Source organism: Ochotona curzoniae, unplaced genomic scaffold, assembly GCF_017591425.1.
Source record: "Ochotona curzoniae isolate NIBS_2020 unplaced genomic scaffold, NIBS_Ocur_1.0 contig_4148, whole genome shotgun sequence".
In the NCBI taxonomy this organism is placed as follows: Eukaryota; Metazoa; Chordata; class Mammalia; order Lagomorpha; family Ochotonidae; genus Ochotona; species Ochotona curzoniae.
The window spans coordinates 1,570,299-1,584,448 of NW_024466146.1; the positions used below are offsets into that span (position 1 = coordinate 1,570,299).

General features: G+C 40.0%; 1 protein-coding gene across 3 annotated transcripts in view; it reads left to right on the forward strand.

Moving 5' to 3' along the window:
• Nucleotides 1–14,150, forward strand: part of LOC121159416 (cytochrome P450 20A1) — a 67,881-nt gene that overhangs the window by 4,415 nt on the left and 49,316 nt on the right. For 2 of the 3 annotated variants that reach the window (XM_040984466.1, XM_040984467.1), the window contains exons 2-4: nucleotides 1,913–1,962; nucleotides 3,567–3,733; nucleotides 8,875–9,017. In XM_040984466.1, coding sequence (XP_040840400.1) covers nucleotides 1,913–1,962; nucleotides 3,567–3,733; nucleotides 8,875–9,017 — 360 coding nt within the window. The remainder of the gene's footprint in view (nucleotides 1–1,912; nucleotides 1,963–3,566; nucleotides 3,734–8,874; nucleotides 9,018–14,150) is intronic. The other variant, XM_040984468.1, reaches the window with a different exon arrangement.

Consider the following 14,150-nt stretch of genomic DNA (forward strand, 5'->3'; position numbering starts at 1 on the left):
CAGATTGCAAACTTTTGCCTAGGTATGAATTTGTAATATTTAGTATAAAATATACAACTCTTCAGTTAATATAATTGATCCATATTCTTTTAGGGATACATACTCCAAAGGTAGAAAACAAGAGGAACAAAGTAAGATTGCACTAAGATTTTCCTAGCACTGCTTTTAATAAAAAAGCAAGTAGCCCAGATGTATTACATGAATTTAGTGGGAAAATTATTAAGTAATTCTGATGAAATGTCTAAATAAGTAAAATTTCACTTATATATAAATTAATGTTAAATAGAGAAAGGACAGAATATCAAAGATAAAACTCTGATTAGTAATAGTCAAAATCATTAATAAAATTTACTACCAGTTCTGAAATTGAGCATTTTAGGTTTTATGATTGCTGTAAAATTTAAAAAGTAAGCAACAACAACTTAAGACCCCAGCAAATATAAGGTAATAGAAATTAAAATTCCTTAACATTGTCGCAGTTTATTCCTTAGATGTTACATTTTAGCAGTTTGCTATAAATCCAGATATCTTAATGAGCATTCAGTGCTGGTAACAGATACTTTTCCAAAGCAAAAGATGAACATAATTGTCTCAGTTGGTTTGGGCTACTATAACAAAAATAACAAGTGGAGTTGCTTTTAAATATAAATTTGTTTCTTCCCATTCTGCGAGCTAGGCACTGAGTGTCTGAAGAGGGCACACTTCCTGGCTCACGGATGGCATCTTCTTGCATGGTGGAAGGAGCAAACAAGTTCCTTTCTGCCACTTATAATACCCAATTCGGATGGACTGTTCCCTACTGACGTAATCACGCAAAAGTTCCACCTATTATTCCCATCAATAAAGGATTAAATCTTGATGTGAATTTTTGGGAACATAGAAATAGTGTGTTAGCAAATTGAAAAGAGTGTAATTTGGGGGAGGGAGGAGGAATGAAGCTATTATAAGCTTTGACACTGAATTTTTTTTGCAATCTGAGCAAGTTGAGGTACAAATATAGAATCAGAGCAAAGAAAGATATGCTTGTTATGTACTAGTTGTAGAATGAATATTAAATTCAAACACCTTAGTGTAATTGACATAGAAGAATATTACGACAGATTTTTTCCATGTAAAGGACTCATGTTTAAAAATATTTTAATATAGAAATAATCCCTTAAAGTCAATTAAATTGGAAATCTGTTGTAATCTATTGTTTAAAATGTGAAATTGCCCTGGTACAACACATCTACTCTGCTGGGTGTTTGCAGAGCTGCAGCCTATACTGGTATACTCAGGTTCCCTTCCTGCTTGCAACTCCTTGCTAAAGCGTCTCTTGGAGGTGATCATTACTCAGGTAATGGGTTTTCAGCACCCACATGGAAGTCTTGGGTTGTGCTCCTGGCTCCTGATTTCTCTCTAGCCCGATCTCAGCGTTTACGAATGTTTGTGGAGTGAGCCAACAATTGAGAATGTTCTCTGTGTCTCAAATAAAACTTAAAAGCACTTCTGATTTTTTAAATTTTATTTTATGTATTTATTTTTTTAAAGATTTTTTTTATTATTATTACAAAGTCAGATACACAGAGAGGAGGAGAGATAGAGAGGAAGATCCTCCGTCCATAGACTCACTCCCCAAGTGAGCGCAGTGGTTGGAGCTGAGCCAATCCGAAGCCAGGAGCCTTTTCTGGGCCTCCCATGCGGGTGCAGGGTTGCAAGGTTTTGGGCCATCCTCAGCTGTTTTCCCAAGCCACATGCAGGGAGCTGGATGGGAAGTGGAGCCTCTGAGATTAGAACCGGCGCCCATATGGGATCCCCATATGGGAGGGGACTTTAGCCACCAGGCCATACCGCCGGGCCCCAAAACACACTTCTGATTTAAAGGACATATGATGTTTCATTATGCTAAACTACTTTTATATTTTTCCTTAAGGCTTCCAGACAAGCTGCAGGAATTCCAGGGCTTACTCCAACTGCAGAAAAGTGAGTCATTGTTTACAGTTTTTCTAATCAAGTACAGACATTTTTGCTATCAAAACTAGTAGGGACCAACATTGTAGTGTACAAGTTGGCTACATTGGTATCCCATACGAGAGTGCTGGTTCATGTCCTGGTTGCTCCCCTTTGATCCAGTGTCCTGTTACTACTCCTGGGAAGGAAGCAGATGATAACTCAGGTTCTTGGAGCCCCTGCCATCCCTTGGATGGAGTGCCTGGTTCTGGCTTTGACCTTGCCCAGCTATGGCTGTTGAGGCCATTTGGGTAGAGAACCAGCATTTGAAAGCTGTCTCTCTTATTTTCTCTTGCTTGCTCTCTAGCACTTTTCTTTTCTAATAAATACATATTTTAAGATATAATGACTTAACTGAAACAAAAGTTTTTGTTTTGAAGAACAACACCATATATTTAGATTATCTATCTTATTTAGTTCCTTTGTTTATTCTCAGTTTATTTCTGGCATACTACCTAACTTTTCTTAATTTTTTTATAAGATCTCTTTGTTTATTTGAAAGACAGAATTATAAAGAGACAGAGAGGGGGAAATATTCCATCTACTGGATCACTGCCTAAAAGGCTGTAGCAGCTGGGAATGTCTAGGCTGAAACTAGGATCCTGGAACTCCATTTGGATATCCATGGGGGTGCTGGTGGCTCAGGTGGTTCAGCTGTCTTTTACTGCCTTCCCAGGTGCACTAGCAGAGAGCTAGATCAAAGGTGGAAAAGGCAGGACTCGAACTTGTGTTCACATTGGATGCCAGAGTTCAAGATGTGTGTTAACCACTGTACTACAATGATGGCCCTTTCCTAAACGTTTTAAGAACAGAGAAGGGAGGGATTTATAAGTCCAACCCTTGCTTGTTTTCATTTTTTGCTTCCCTTGGAGACTGTTAAAAACAAAATTAAGATGAAAGAAAAGAAGACAAAAATAGCTGTAGCTGATTGGGGATTTTCCTTGGCCTGTAATTATGTTTATTGCTATCTCAGAATAAGTTGGGTAGTTTCTGTATCTGAGTCAAATGTAGTTTGTGTAGCTTTGTGTAGTGTTGTGATTTCTCAAAATGTCAGACAAACCCAGGTTGGGCATATGACACAGTGATTAAGCCATCATTTGGGATACTTGTATCCCATGACTGAATATGTAAGTTTGACACCTAGCTCCACTTTGGAGTCTTTATTCCTGTTAACTTGTACCCTGGGAAAGCAGGGATGCTGGCTCAAGTGATTGTGTCCCTGCTGCAACATGGGAGACCTGGATTGAGTTCTGACCCCTGGGCTTGAGCTGGCTCAGCCAAGGCCAAATGATATTATGGGCATTTGGGGAGCAAAGAAGTACAGAAGATCCCCATCTCGGTCTGTCACTGTTTTTCAGAATTGAAATTAAATAAACAAAGATATCAGACAGATCATTTGTAAATATGACCCCACAACATAGTGAGAAGGCATATGTAGTTGAACTTTGGATTTTGCCATAAGTCGAGTTTCTCAACCATTGTGTTCATCATTAAGACTGTTAATTCAAAGTAAGCCATTGATTTTCCAGTTTTTCTAATTTGTGTTAATGATTTGTCAAATGTGTATCTTTTACCAGAGATGGTAACCTCCCAGATATTGTGAACAGTGGAAGTTTGCATGAGTTCCTGGTTAATTTGCATGAGAGGTTTGGGCCTGTGGTTTCTTTCTGGTTTGGCAGTCGGCTTGTGGTCAGTTTGGGCACCGTGGATGTGCTAAAGCAGCACATAAACCCCAACAAGACATGTAAGTCTCATCTTCTTACTGTTCTGACCCCTATTTCTGAAAAATAAAATAAATAAAGAATCGTACATTGTTCAGTACATGTTCTTTTTTGTTGTTGTTGTTCAGTATGTTACTGCTAGGGATGTGCTAGTGTATTTTTTATTTATTACCTCAATTAAGACATTATAAAATAATTATATGTTTAATATATAGGTATACACAAAAAAATCCCAATGTAATTTCCCGCAGGGCTCTTTTGGGAACCTGAAAACATACTTTCCCCAGTATGGTTGAAGAAGTAAATAAATATATGTAAACTTAAAGAAAAATCTAGAAGAGATACTACTGAGGCAAATACTTTTAAAAATATTTATTATTTATTTGAAATGCAGAGTTTCAGAGAGGGAGAGAAAGAGATCTTCTGGCTGTTAGTTCATTTTGCAAATGGTTGCAGTGGCCAGAGTTGAGGCAGTCTGAAGCCTGGAGCCACGAGATTCTTCTGGCTCTCCCACATGGGAATGCAGGGGCCATCTTCCACTTGCTTATTCAGTTGCATTACCAGGGAGCTGAATCAGAAGTGTTGTACCAGCAACTTTAATTGGCACCCAAATGGGCACTATACCATAAAACCAACCCTGTTTGGGATATGTTTGTAATAACAGTTCAGACATTATATATTTGATACAGCTGGATTAATTTTAAGTCTTATACTATGATAGGACTAGAGAGATTGATGAAATGGAATAGATTGTTTAGCTGACAAATCAAGGATATGTATAAAAGATAGTGTTTTGTGGCAAAGAATAAAGGTGCAATTAATATTTTTGGAAAAATAGTGAGATTTTTGGAAAAATAAATCTCAATACCTCCCTTATTCTTTTTTTTTTTTAATATTTATTTATTTATTGGAAAGTCAGATATACGGAGAGGAGGAGAGACAGAGAAGAAGATCTTTCATCCGATGATTCACTCCCCAAGTGAGTGCAACAGCCGATGCTATGCCGATCCAAAGCCAGGAGCCAGGAACTTCTTTCCAGGTCTCCCCCATGGGTGCAGGGTCCCAAGGCTTTGGGACTGCTTTCCCGGGACACAAGCAGAGAGCTGGATGGGAAGTGGAGCGGCCGGGATTAGAACCGGTGCCCATATGGGATCCCGGTGCTTTCAAGGCAAGGACTTTAGCTGCTAGGCCACAGCGCCAGGCCCCATGCCTTATTCTTTATATAAAAATAGGGCCCGGCGCGATGGCGCAAGTGGTTAAGCCTCGCCTTGCACGCCCGGGATCCCATATGGGCGCCGGTTCTAATCCCGGAAGCCCCGCTTCCCATCCAGCTCCCTGCCTGTGAACCCAGGAAAGCACCTGAGGATGGCCCAAAGCTTTGGGAACCTGCACCTGTGTGGGAGACCCGGAAGAGGCTCCTGGCTTCGGATCGGCATAGCATCAACCATTGTGCTCACTTGGGGAGTGAATCATTGGATGGAAGATCTTCCTCTCTGTCTCTCCTCTCTGTATAGCCAGCCGCCTTTCCAATAAAAATAAAATAAATCTTTAAAAAAAAATAAATTGCAAATGATTAAAAGAAGAAATAATTAAAACCCATTCAGTTGTTATTATTGTAATTATTTTGTCTAGAGGTCATGTAGATAAACCTTTCCTTCAGTGACCCAAGGTTTAGAAGCTGTATAACCCAAGATGGCAAAATCTATCTATGGAAAAATAGGAATTTTAGTATAATTTAAAAACAGCTTGGTATAGGGTAGTAGAAGTGTTGGCCACCTGTTACTAACAGAATCTGTAATAATTGTGATGGGGCTGTGACATGGTGTAGCAGCTAAGCCCCCACTGTGGCAGCAGCATCCTACACGGACATTAATTCGTGCCCAGGCTGTTGCACTTCTTGTCTAGCTTCCTGCTGATGTGCCCGGGAAAGCAGAGGGGAATGGCCCAAAGCCTTGGAACCTTGCAGCCACTTGGCAGATCTGGAAGAAGCTCCTGCTTCTTGCTTTGGATCAGCTCAGCTGTGGTCGTTGTGGCCACTTGGGGAGTAACCAGGGAAATGAAAATCTCTCTGTAATTCTGCCTTTCAAATAAAAAAAGGAACTTTAGAAATACACTTGATTGCTATACTGCTGTAAATAAAGAAACCATGAAAGACGAGAAAAGGGAAGCTATTTGCTCCCTGTACATGTAAGTATAGGTATAGCAACTTCAGAAAGTAATAAGGAAAATAATATCCTTATAGAAAATAATGGAGAAACAGTGTAAGTAAGAAATACAGATTGCCAGTAAGCAAATGAAAAGATTGGTGTCTCATTAATAATCAGTTGGATACAAATAGAAATGAGATTTTTATGTGTAACTAGAAGAGATGAAAAATATTGCAAAATTGATTGATGATGAGAGATTATGGAAACATGGAGTATAAATGTCAAACAAAATTTACATAGACAATTTTGATAATGACCTTTCACTTAGTAACAACATCTTAAGGAATTTATCTGTAAGTTGATAATCACATAAGTGAGAAAAGTTAAACAACTTAAATATGTATCAATTGCTGAATAAAATACTTTTAGGCCTCAATGATCCGATTTTTTAATGTGTGAAATACGTAAAATATATTAAAATTACTTGTAGCAATATAAAATTGCAGTCATTTTATGTTAGCACTATTCTAAGCCCTATGCAAATATTAACTTGCTTACTCCTCATAGCAACTGTAGATATTATGTATCTTGATTTTGCAAAAGAAAGCTGTGGTCTGGACAGGGTAGTACAAGTCACTGCACAGGGTCACAAGTGAATAGCAAAGGAACTGGTGGGCCAAAATGGTGCTAATCATGATCACCCAACTTTGCCCAATTAGAAAAGATGGCGTTGTTAAGGAAAACAGTAAACCAGAGGTGGGCTTTGCTGCTTTGACATTTCTAGGCTAGAGGTGGACAGTGAGCGAAGAGTGTAAACATTATTTAAATGATTGTACAAAGGCAGAACAGAGTGCTCTGAAACAAGTAGTTCTTTGTGAAATAGGACAGATTTCTTTCCCGTGTGTCTCTTTTTATGAATTAAGTATGTAAATAATTTCTATAATGTTAAAATGTACTTCTGTGTTTGTGAGATTTAGAATAAATTTTTCTTCTTTGCATTTTCCTGTTTTAGAATTGTTTATAGTGGTGTGTGTGAGAGAGAGAGTGTGTGAAAGAAAATGAAAGAGAACAATAAAGCCATAAAAGAAGCATTTTCAGAAAATGACAGAGAGGCCAGTGTGATGGCTCAGTTGGTTAATCCTCTGCCTGCCAGTGCCAGCATCTTACATCAGCACTGGTTTGTGTTCCAGCTGTTCCACTTCCCATTCAGCTCCCTATTTGTTGTCTGGGAAAGCAGTGGCGGACAGCCCAAAAGCCTTGGGACCCTGCACTTGTGTGGGAGACCCACAGGAGTCTTCTGGCTTCAGATTTGCTAAGTTCTGGCTGTCATGGGCATTTAGGGGAGTGAACCATAGATGGAAGATCTTTCTCACTGTCTCTCCTCTATGTACATCTGCCTTTCCAATAAAAATAAATAAATATTTTGACAAAAAAGAGGAGGAAATGTTGAACTTAACTAACTTTAGCTGTACTGTCTGACAACACATGAACTTATCCATTTTAATGGCTTTAAAATTAGTGGAATGGACCTTTTTTTTTCTTTATAAACATTTTTTGTTTGAAAGGCAGAATTACATGGATAGGGGATATACAGAGGGAGATCCTTCATCCACGGGATCACTCCGCAAATGGCTGTGATAGTGGAGCAGGGCCAGTCCACAGCCAGGAGCCAAGAGCCTCTGCTGGGTCTCCTATATGGCCGCAGGGCCCCCACTCTGCTGCTTTGAGACCTGCGTATGCCATTGGTTGCTGATGCTCAATCTGAGATTTTCCACCTCCAGTCTCAACGTTTGCCAGCAAGTGCTACAGCCTGGCTCAGCCTAGCCTACCCCCAGTCCTAGCTCTCTCTGATGGATGCATCAGCCTAGCTCCAGTCCTCATGTGAGGTGGCAAGTGTTGTGGTCCAACATATCCTGGCCTGCAGCTCATTGTGGCTGTTACTTCTGCCAGTGTGTGCTGTGGACTGGTCCAGCCCTGCATGGCCCCAGACCCAGCTTACATGTAGGCTAATGGGTGCTGCAGCCCTGCCTGGTCTGCCCTGTCCCCAGCCCTAACCCTTGTGCTTACCAGTGGGAGTTACAGGCCAGCAGTTGAGTTTCCTGAATTCCCTTACCAGGCCTGCCCCAAGCCCCAGATCTCACATGTGCTAGTGAGTGCTATGGCCCAGCCTGAAATGGCCTACCGGGCCAGGGTGATAAGTCCAGGCCCAGTGTCCACCTTCCCCACATATCTTTTATTATTATTATTATTAATTACATTGCATTATGTGACACAGTTTTATAGGTACTGGGATTCCCCTCATCCCTCCCCAAACCCTCCCCCCATGGTGGATTCCTCCACCTTGCTGCATTGCCACAGTTCAAGTTCAGTTGAGATTCTTTCATTGCAAGCATATACCAAGCATAGAATCCAGTATCTTATTGCCCAGATAGGTTCAACGGCTTCTTGAGGAAACCATCTCTGGTCTGAAGGTAGAGCCAGCAGAGTATCATCCCGATCAATTAAAAGCCCCAACATAACATCAGCAACAATTTATAACGTTATGGAATTAGTGGACATAGTATTGAGTAACCAATATGTTAAAAAGAATGCAAGTTCTTAACCACATCCTGTGACTTCTTCATTGACATTTTGATTTTAGTTTATATACAGCCGGATTCTATACACCTTAAAATGGCTATGGATTACTACCCACATATCTTAAAAATAAGTAAATAAAGAATAGGCAACTATGCTGGCACATTAGTATAGTTAACCTAAGGTTATCATTAACCAGGCCCAGAATGCCTGCCAGTGATTGGTTGCTTTTCTCCCAGCAGTTTAACACTTGCCTAGGTATAAGGCAAACTAGGCAGTTGCCTATAGCTGGGGATTCCTATTTAGAAAAGACCAGGGAGTTGTAGGAGAAAAATATGCTGTCAGCCAGTAAGCCTTTCCTCACTGATGTTTTTGTCCTCTTGCTGTAAAAAGTTAGAAAGTGATTATTTTCATTTACAAATGTTTAATCTGTATTTCAGCGGACTCTTTTGAAACCATGCTGAAGTCATTATTGAGGTATCAGTCAAGTGGTGAGAGTGTGAGCGAAATCCACATGAGGAAAAAATTGTATGAAAATGGGGTGACTACTTCTCTACAGAGTAATTTTACTCTTCTGCTAAAGGTAAGGTGATCAGTAGTTTAGTACATGATCCACAATTTATGTAATAATGTATTTTTAAAATTATTAATGTGTCCTGTGTTTGCTCCTCTTTTCTTAGCTTTTAAGCTAATTTTTATTGTGAAATTTCAACGCAAATGTACACAAAGATATATATATACGCAAGAAAGCAAAAATAGTAACATGGAGACTCGTTGTATTCATTGCAATAACTGGACTGTAGAGAACCCAGAGTTTTCTATTGGTTGGTTTTAATTTTGTTTTTAGGCCACACTCTGGGCCTAAATTTTGTGAAGCATGATTTAAGCTCACCTATAATCTCTGCTTCTGGTTAAAAATGCAGCTTATTGAGCCTTTGCTTCGAAGCACTGAGTCACTGAGATGGGTGCCTGACATTTCTAAGAAGTTCCACAAATCATTTGCTGGGTTGGAGGAAAACATTGCTGATGATGCCTTCTCATTTTGTCCCTAAAGATCCTTCGTGAGCCCAGTATACTACTTCACATTCTCTGGCCCCACAAGACTATCCCAAACCATTATCCTTTTTGTTTTTGTTTTTTTTAAAGAACTGCTAATTTATTTGAAAGGCAAGGTAACAAAAAAGAAAGAAGGGAGATATGAAGAAAGATTTCTGATCTGCTTGTTCATTCTCTAAAAGGCTGTAATGCCAAGATTAAGCTGGACTGATGCTACAAGCCAGGCCTTCCACATGGATACAGGGAACCAAACATAGGGGCCATCCTTTGCTGCTTTCCCAGGCTATTAATATGGAACTTGGTAAGAAGTGGAGCAGGTAGGACTCTTAACCAGTACTCATATGGCATGCTGCTGTCGGTGTTTCAGGCAGTGGCTTCAGCCGTTCCTCCACAATGCCACCCCCAAACTCCTCATCCTCATCTGGTATTGCCAGTCTTCCACAAACCATTTGTTTCCTGTAAATGTCCTTCCCTCCTCCTTATGTGTGAATTCCTTGTTTCCTGCTTCCCCACCAACAAATTCTGCCAATCTCAGTCCTTTGTCTTTTCTCTTGATTTTAGGTCTTAAAAAATCTTTGCATCTGTCCGAAGCATTTACTCTATCCATATATGCCCTTTAAAATAACCAAATTTTTAAAAATATATTGTTGTCATAGAGAACATAGGAAGTCTGTCTAAAATAAGCCACCCATAATTTTACTGTAAACAGGGATCTTTAATGAGTTAATTGAAAGTGCATGTTGTAAAAGAATGCATAGATTCCAAAAACACTTTTTGCACCAAAATAAACTTTTAAAAGTACTTATTGGAAAGGCAGAATTTAAGAGCAGAAATGAGAGAGAGAAATTTTTCCATTGGCTCACCCTCCAAGCAGCTGTAATGGCTGGGACTGGGCAGGCTGAAGCCAGAAGCCTGAAATTCCATCTAGGTTTCCCACATGGGTGGCAGGGATGCAAGTACACTGATCTTGTTTTGCTGCTTTCCCAGGCACAGTAGCAGAGAGCTGAACCAAAAGTGGAGCACTCAGGTCTAAACCAGCACTCATATGGGGAGGTCAGCATTGCAGATAACCCTCTGTGCCATTGTGCAGGCTTCGTAAGCTTGCCTTTTAATCCCATTTTCCCATGAACTTTTTGAAGACCCCTCATATAAACTGAGATCACACTGCATGTATGATTTTATTTATTATATTTATTTTAATTGAGAGGTGGAGAGAGACTGCACTGTACTCCCCACATGTTCATAATGCCTGGGCCTGTGCCAGACTCGAGCCGGGAGCCAAGAACTTAATCCAGGATTCCCATGTGCAGGGTAGTGATCCAGCTCCTTGCGCTGCCATCTGCTGCTTCCCAGCCTTGCCTAACTTCTACTCTAGCCTCTGATGTGTGTTTTCCTTATGTGCCTTCTGTAAAATACTGTGGCAACCTACACACAATACAATTAAATTGGTTTTCTTCTCTGTGTCCCCGTTTTAGATTGTGTTTTTCTTCCGTTTCCTTTCATCTGTGTACTTAAAGCTGTTTATTATAGTTTGAATATGGCTTCTTGAGAAATAACATTATTAATTGTATTTATATAGTGCTTGCCCAGAAGAGACTTTGAATTTTGTTCATTTGTAGATTAAAGGATTATTTATTTGTAAGGGAAGAGTCATGGCCAGATCTTCCATTTCTTTGTTCACTCCCTGAATTCCTACAGTAGTCAGACCTGAACTATGCCATAGCCAGGAGAAGAGAAGTCCATCCGAGCCACACACATGAGTGTTGGGAAACCAAGTACTTGAGCCATTACCTGCAGCTTCTAGCAGGGGGCTAGAGCAGAAGCAGAGCTGGGACTTGATCACACACGCAGATATGGGACACTGGCAGCTGAAGCTTGTGGCTTAACCTGCTGTGTCTCGAGTCACTGTATTATATCACTATCTCTTGGTAGTGTTTTAGTGTTGACATGAGCCCTTGCATGTTACTTGACCTTTGTCAGCTTTTATTTCCTGTAATGTAGGTTAAGGATAATAACCACATTACAGATTTGTTGTGAAGATCGTTAGATATTGATGTAAAAAACTCTTCACGGGAACTAGAATGGTGACTATTCAAAAATGTTGTCTGCTTAACCTCCGATCCAGCTCCCTGGTGATGCCCCTGGAAAAGAAGCAGAGGATGACCCAAGTGTTAGGGCTCCTGCCACTGACATGGAAGACGAGGATAAAGCTCCTGGCTCTTGGCTTTAGCCTGGGCCATCACTGGCTTGTGACACTCCAACCAGCGTGTTGACAGGGGATTCCACATTTGCAAGTGGCAGCTTAACATGCTCTATCACAATGCCAGTTCCTAATTAAAAAAAAAAATTTTTTTTGTAAAGTCAGATTTACAGAGACAAGGAGAGACAGAAAATCTTCAATCCACTGGTTCACTCCTCAAGTGGCTGCAGCAGTTGACCAGAGCTGAGCTGATCCGAAGCCTGGAGCCAGGAGTTTCTTCTGGGTCTCCCACGTGGGTGCCATGTACCAAGGCTTTGGGCCATCCTCTACTGCTTTCTCAGACCACAAGCAGGGAGCTGGATGGGAAGTCAGGATATGAACTTGTCCCTATATGGGATCCCAGCATATGCAAGGTGAGCACTTTAGTCACTAGGCTATTGCACTGGCCCAGTTCCTAATTTCTTTAATGTTTAAATTAATATGTCTTTCTTTGTGTGTTTTAAAAGCAAAGTGATAAAAGAAAAGGAAGAGATCTTGCAACTTCTGATTTACTCTCCAAATGACCGTAATGACAATGGGCTCATCCAGGTGGAAGCTAGCAGCCTAGATAAAGTTCTAGGATGACCAGGGGCCTTGGATCACCATCTGCTGCCTTCCCAGGTGCATTGCCAGAATGCTGGATCAGAATCAGAACGAGCAGAACTCAAACTGCACTCTGGTTAGGGATGCTGGTGTCGTAGCCAGCGTCTTAACTCACTGTACTATAGTGCTGGCCCCTTCCTTAACCATTTATCACAGGCTGTTTTCTAAACTTACAGTCTTTTTATTGTAGTTTTATATTCCATTCTTTTTCCTCTCCTGTAAAAAGCTTTACGGGATAAAAAATTGTTTCCCAGATTATGTGTATGTTTTTTGCCATCATGTTTTCAGGTTTTGCCTCCTTGACTGGGTCATTGTGTGATAAATTTGTTTTAGGTTTATATCGTCAGTATTACAGCATAAGCCAGGTACCTAACTTCAGAGTTACTTAGACACAGTCGTTAAATAATTAATTAGTAATAACATTACTGAAACATGATGCTGTCGGGGAACCCTTCTCCTCCCTACCTGATTTCCTTAAGGTCGATTAGAGTAGTATTGTTTACCAGAGCATGCAACTTTATGAGTTGTGTGCTGAGACTGGCATTGTGGCTCAGCTGGTAAAGCCACTTCGTGTGGTGCTGGCATCCTATGTGGACACTCCACTTCTGATCCATCTTCCTGTTAATGGTTTGGGCAAAGCAGTGGAAGGTGACCTAAGCACTTAGGCCCCTGCATCTGTGTGGGAGACTTCAGCCTGGTTCAACCCTGGCCCTGGTGGACATTTGGGGAGTAAACCAGCTGATGAAAGGTGTGCCTCTGACTCTCCCTCTCTGTAACTCTGCCTTTCATATAACAAATAGATCTTACACACACCAAGTAAGTTGTATGCCTCACTGCCCGTAATAAACTTTTTGGCTTTTGGGTTTTGTTTTTTAGCAGATCTGCATTCTGTGTTCTATCTAGTCCTCTAATGCCTCTAATATTCTCAACTTCATCCTGTGGGTTCTGGCTCCTTACTGCTCTGACCACCTTTGCTTCAAGGCCTGAACCTCCACTTTAAACTGTGAGTGTAATTTCTTTTTTCTATGTGTGTCAGTTTAATATTTTCCTGTGATTTAAGGCTAAACACTATCTAAACCATGTGTTTCTAAATTTTAGAATCCATAGTTGTTTTCCAAAATCTGCTTAATTGACAGCTTGGTAGTAATGCTGATGGTCAAAATCATGGAGTTAATTGGTTTGATAACTTGTATTATGGGCTCATTTAATCTTCACAAGAGCATTGTAGGTAGATATTATTTTCTCTTTTACAGATGAAGAAAATGGTTCAGTAGCTTGTCCAAGGTCAGACAGTTGATAAGTGAACGGTAATGTGGTTAGAATTTGACCCCAGTAGATCAGATTCAAGAGTTTATACACTGAGCACAAAGCTATGCTGCCTCTTCATACCTTAATTCTGCTTCCCTGCAGTATACTTTGGCTTGGCTGAGTTTTTAAGCAAATCTTTTAGTATCTGAATATAAGCTGGAATTTTAAAAAAATCATTTCACTGACATTTTAATAATTTTATAATAATTACTGTGATTACCTGAAAACTTTTTTCAAAACAGACTTTGTATTCTTTCTTTTTATGTGGCATAAATTTAAAATCTCAAATATTGCTTTGTAGATGTCTTTGTAATTTTGACTTTTGTTTTTCTGTTATAAAATTAGGTGGTAGTTGAAATTAGCATGGTATTTTAATGTGAACACTATTAAGACATCTGTAAATCGTTTTATCTTTGTTTAAAATACATAAGACTAATAGCATTCATTTTTGAGTCTTTACAGTTTATACATGTGATGCATTATTTAAATATAGCTGATAATATAATGTTC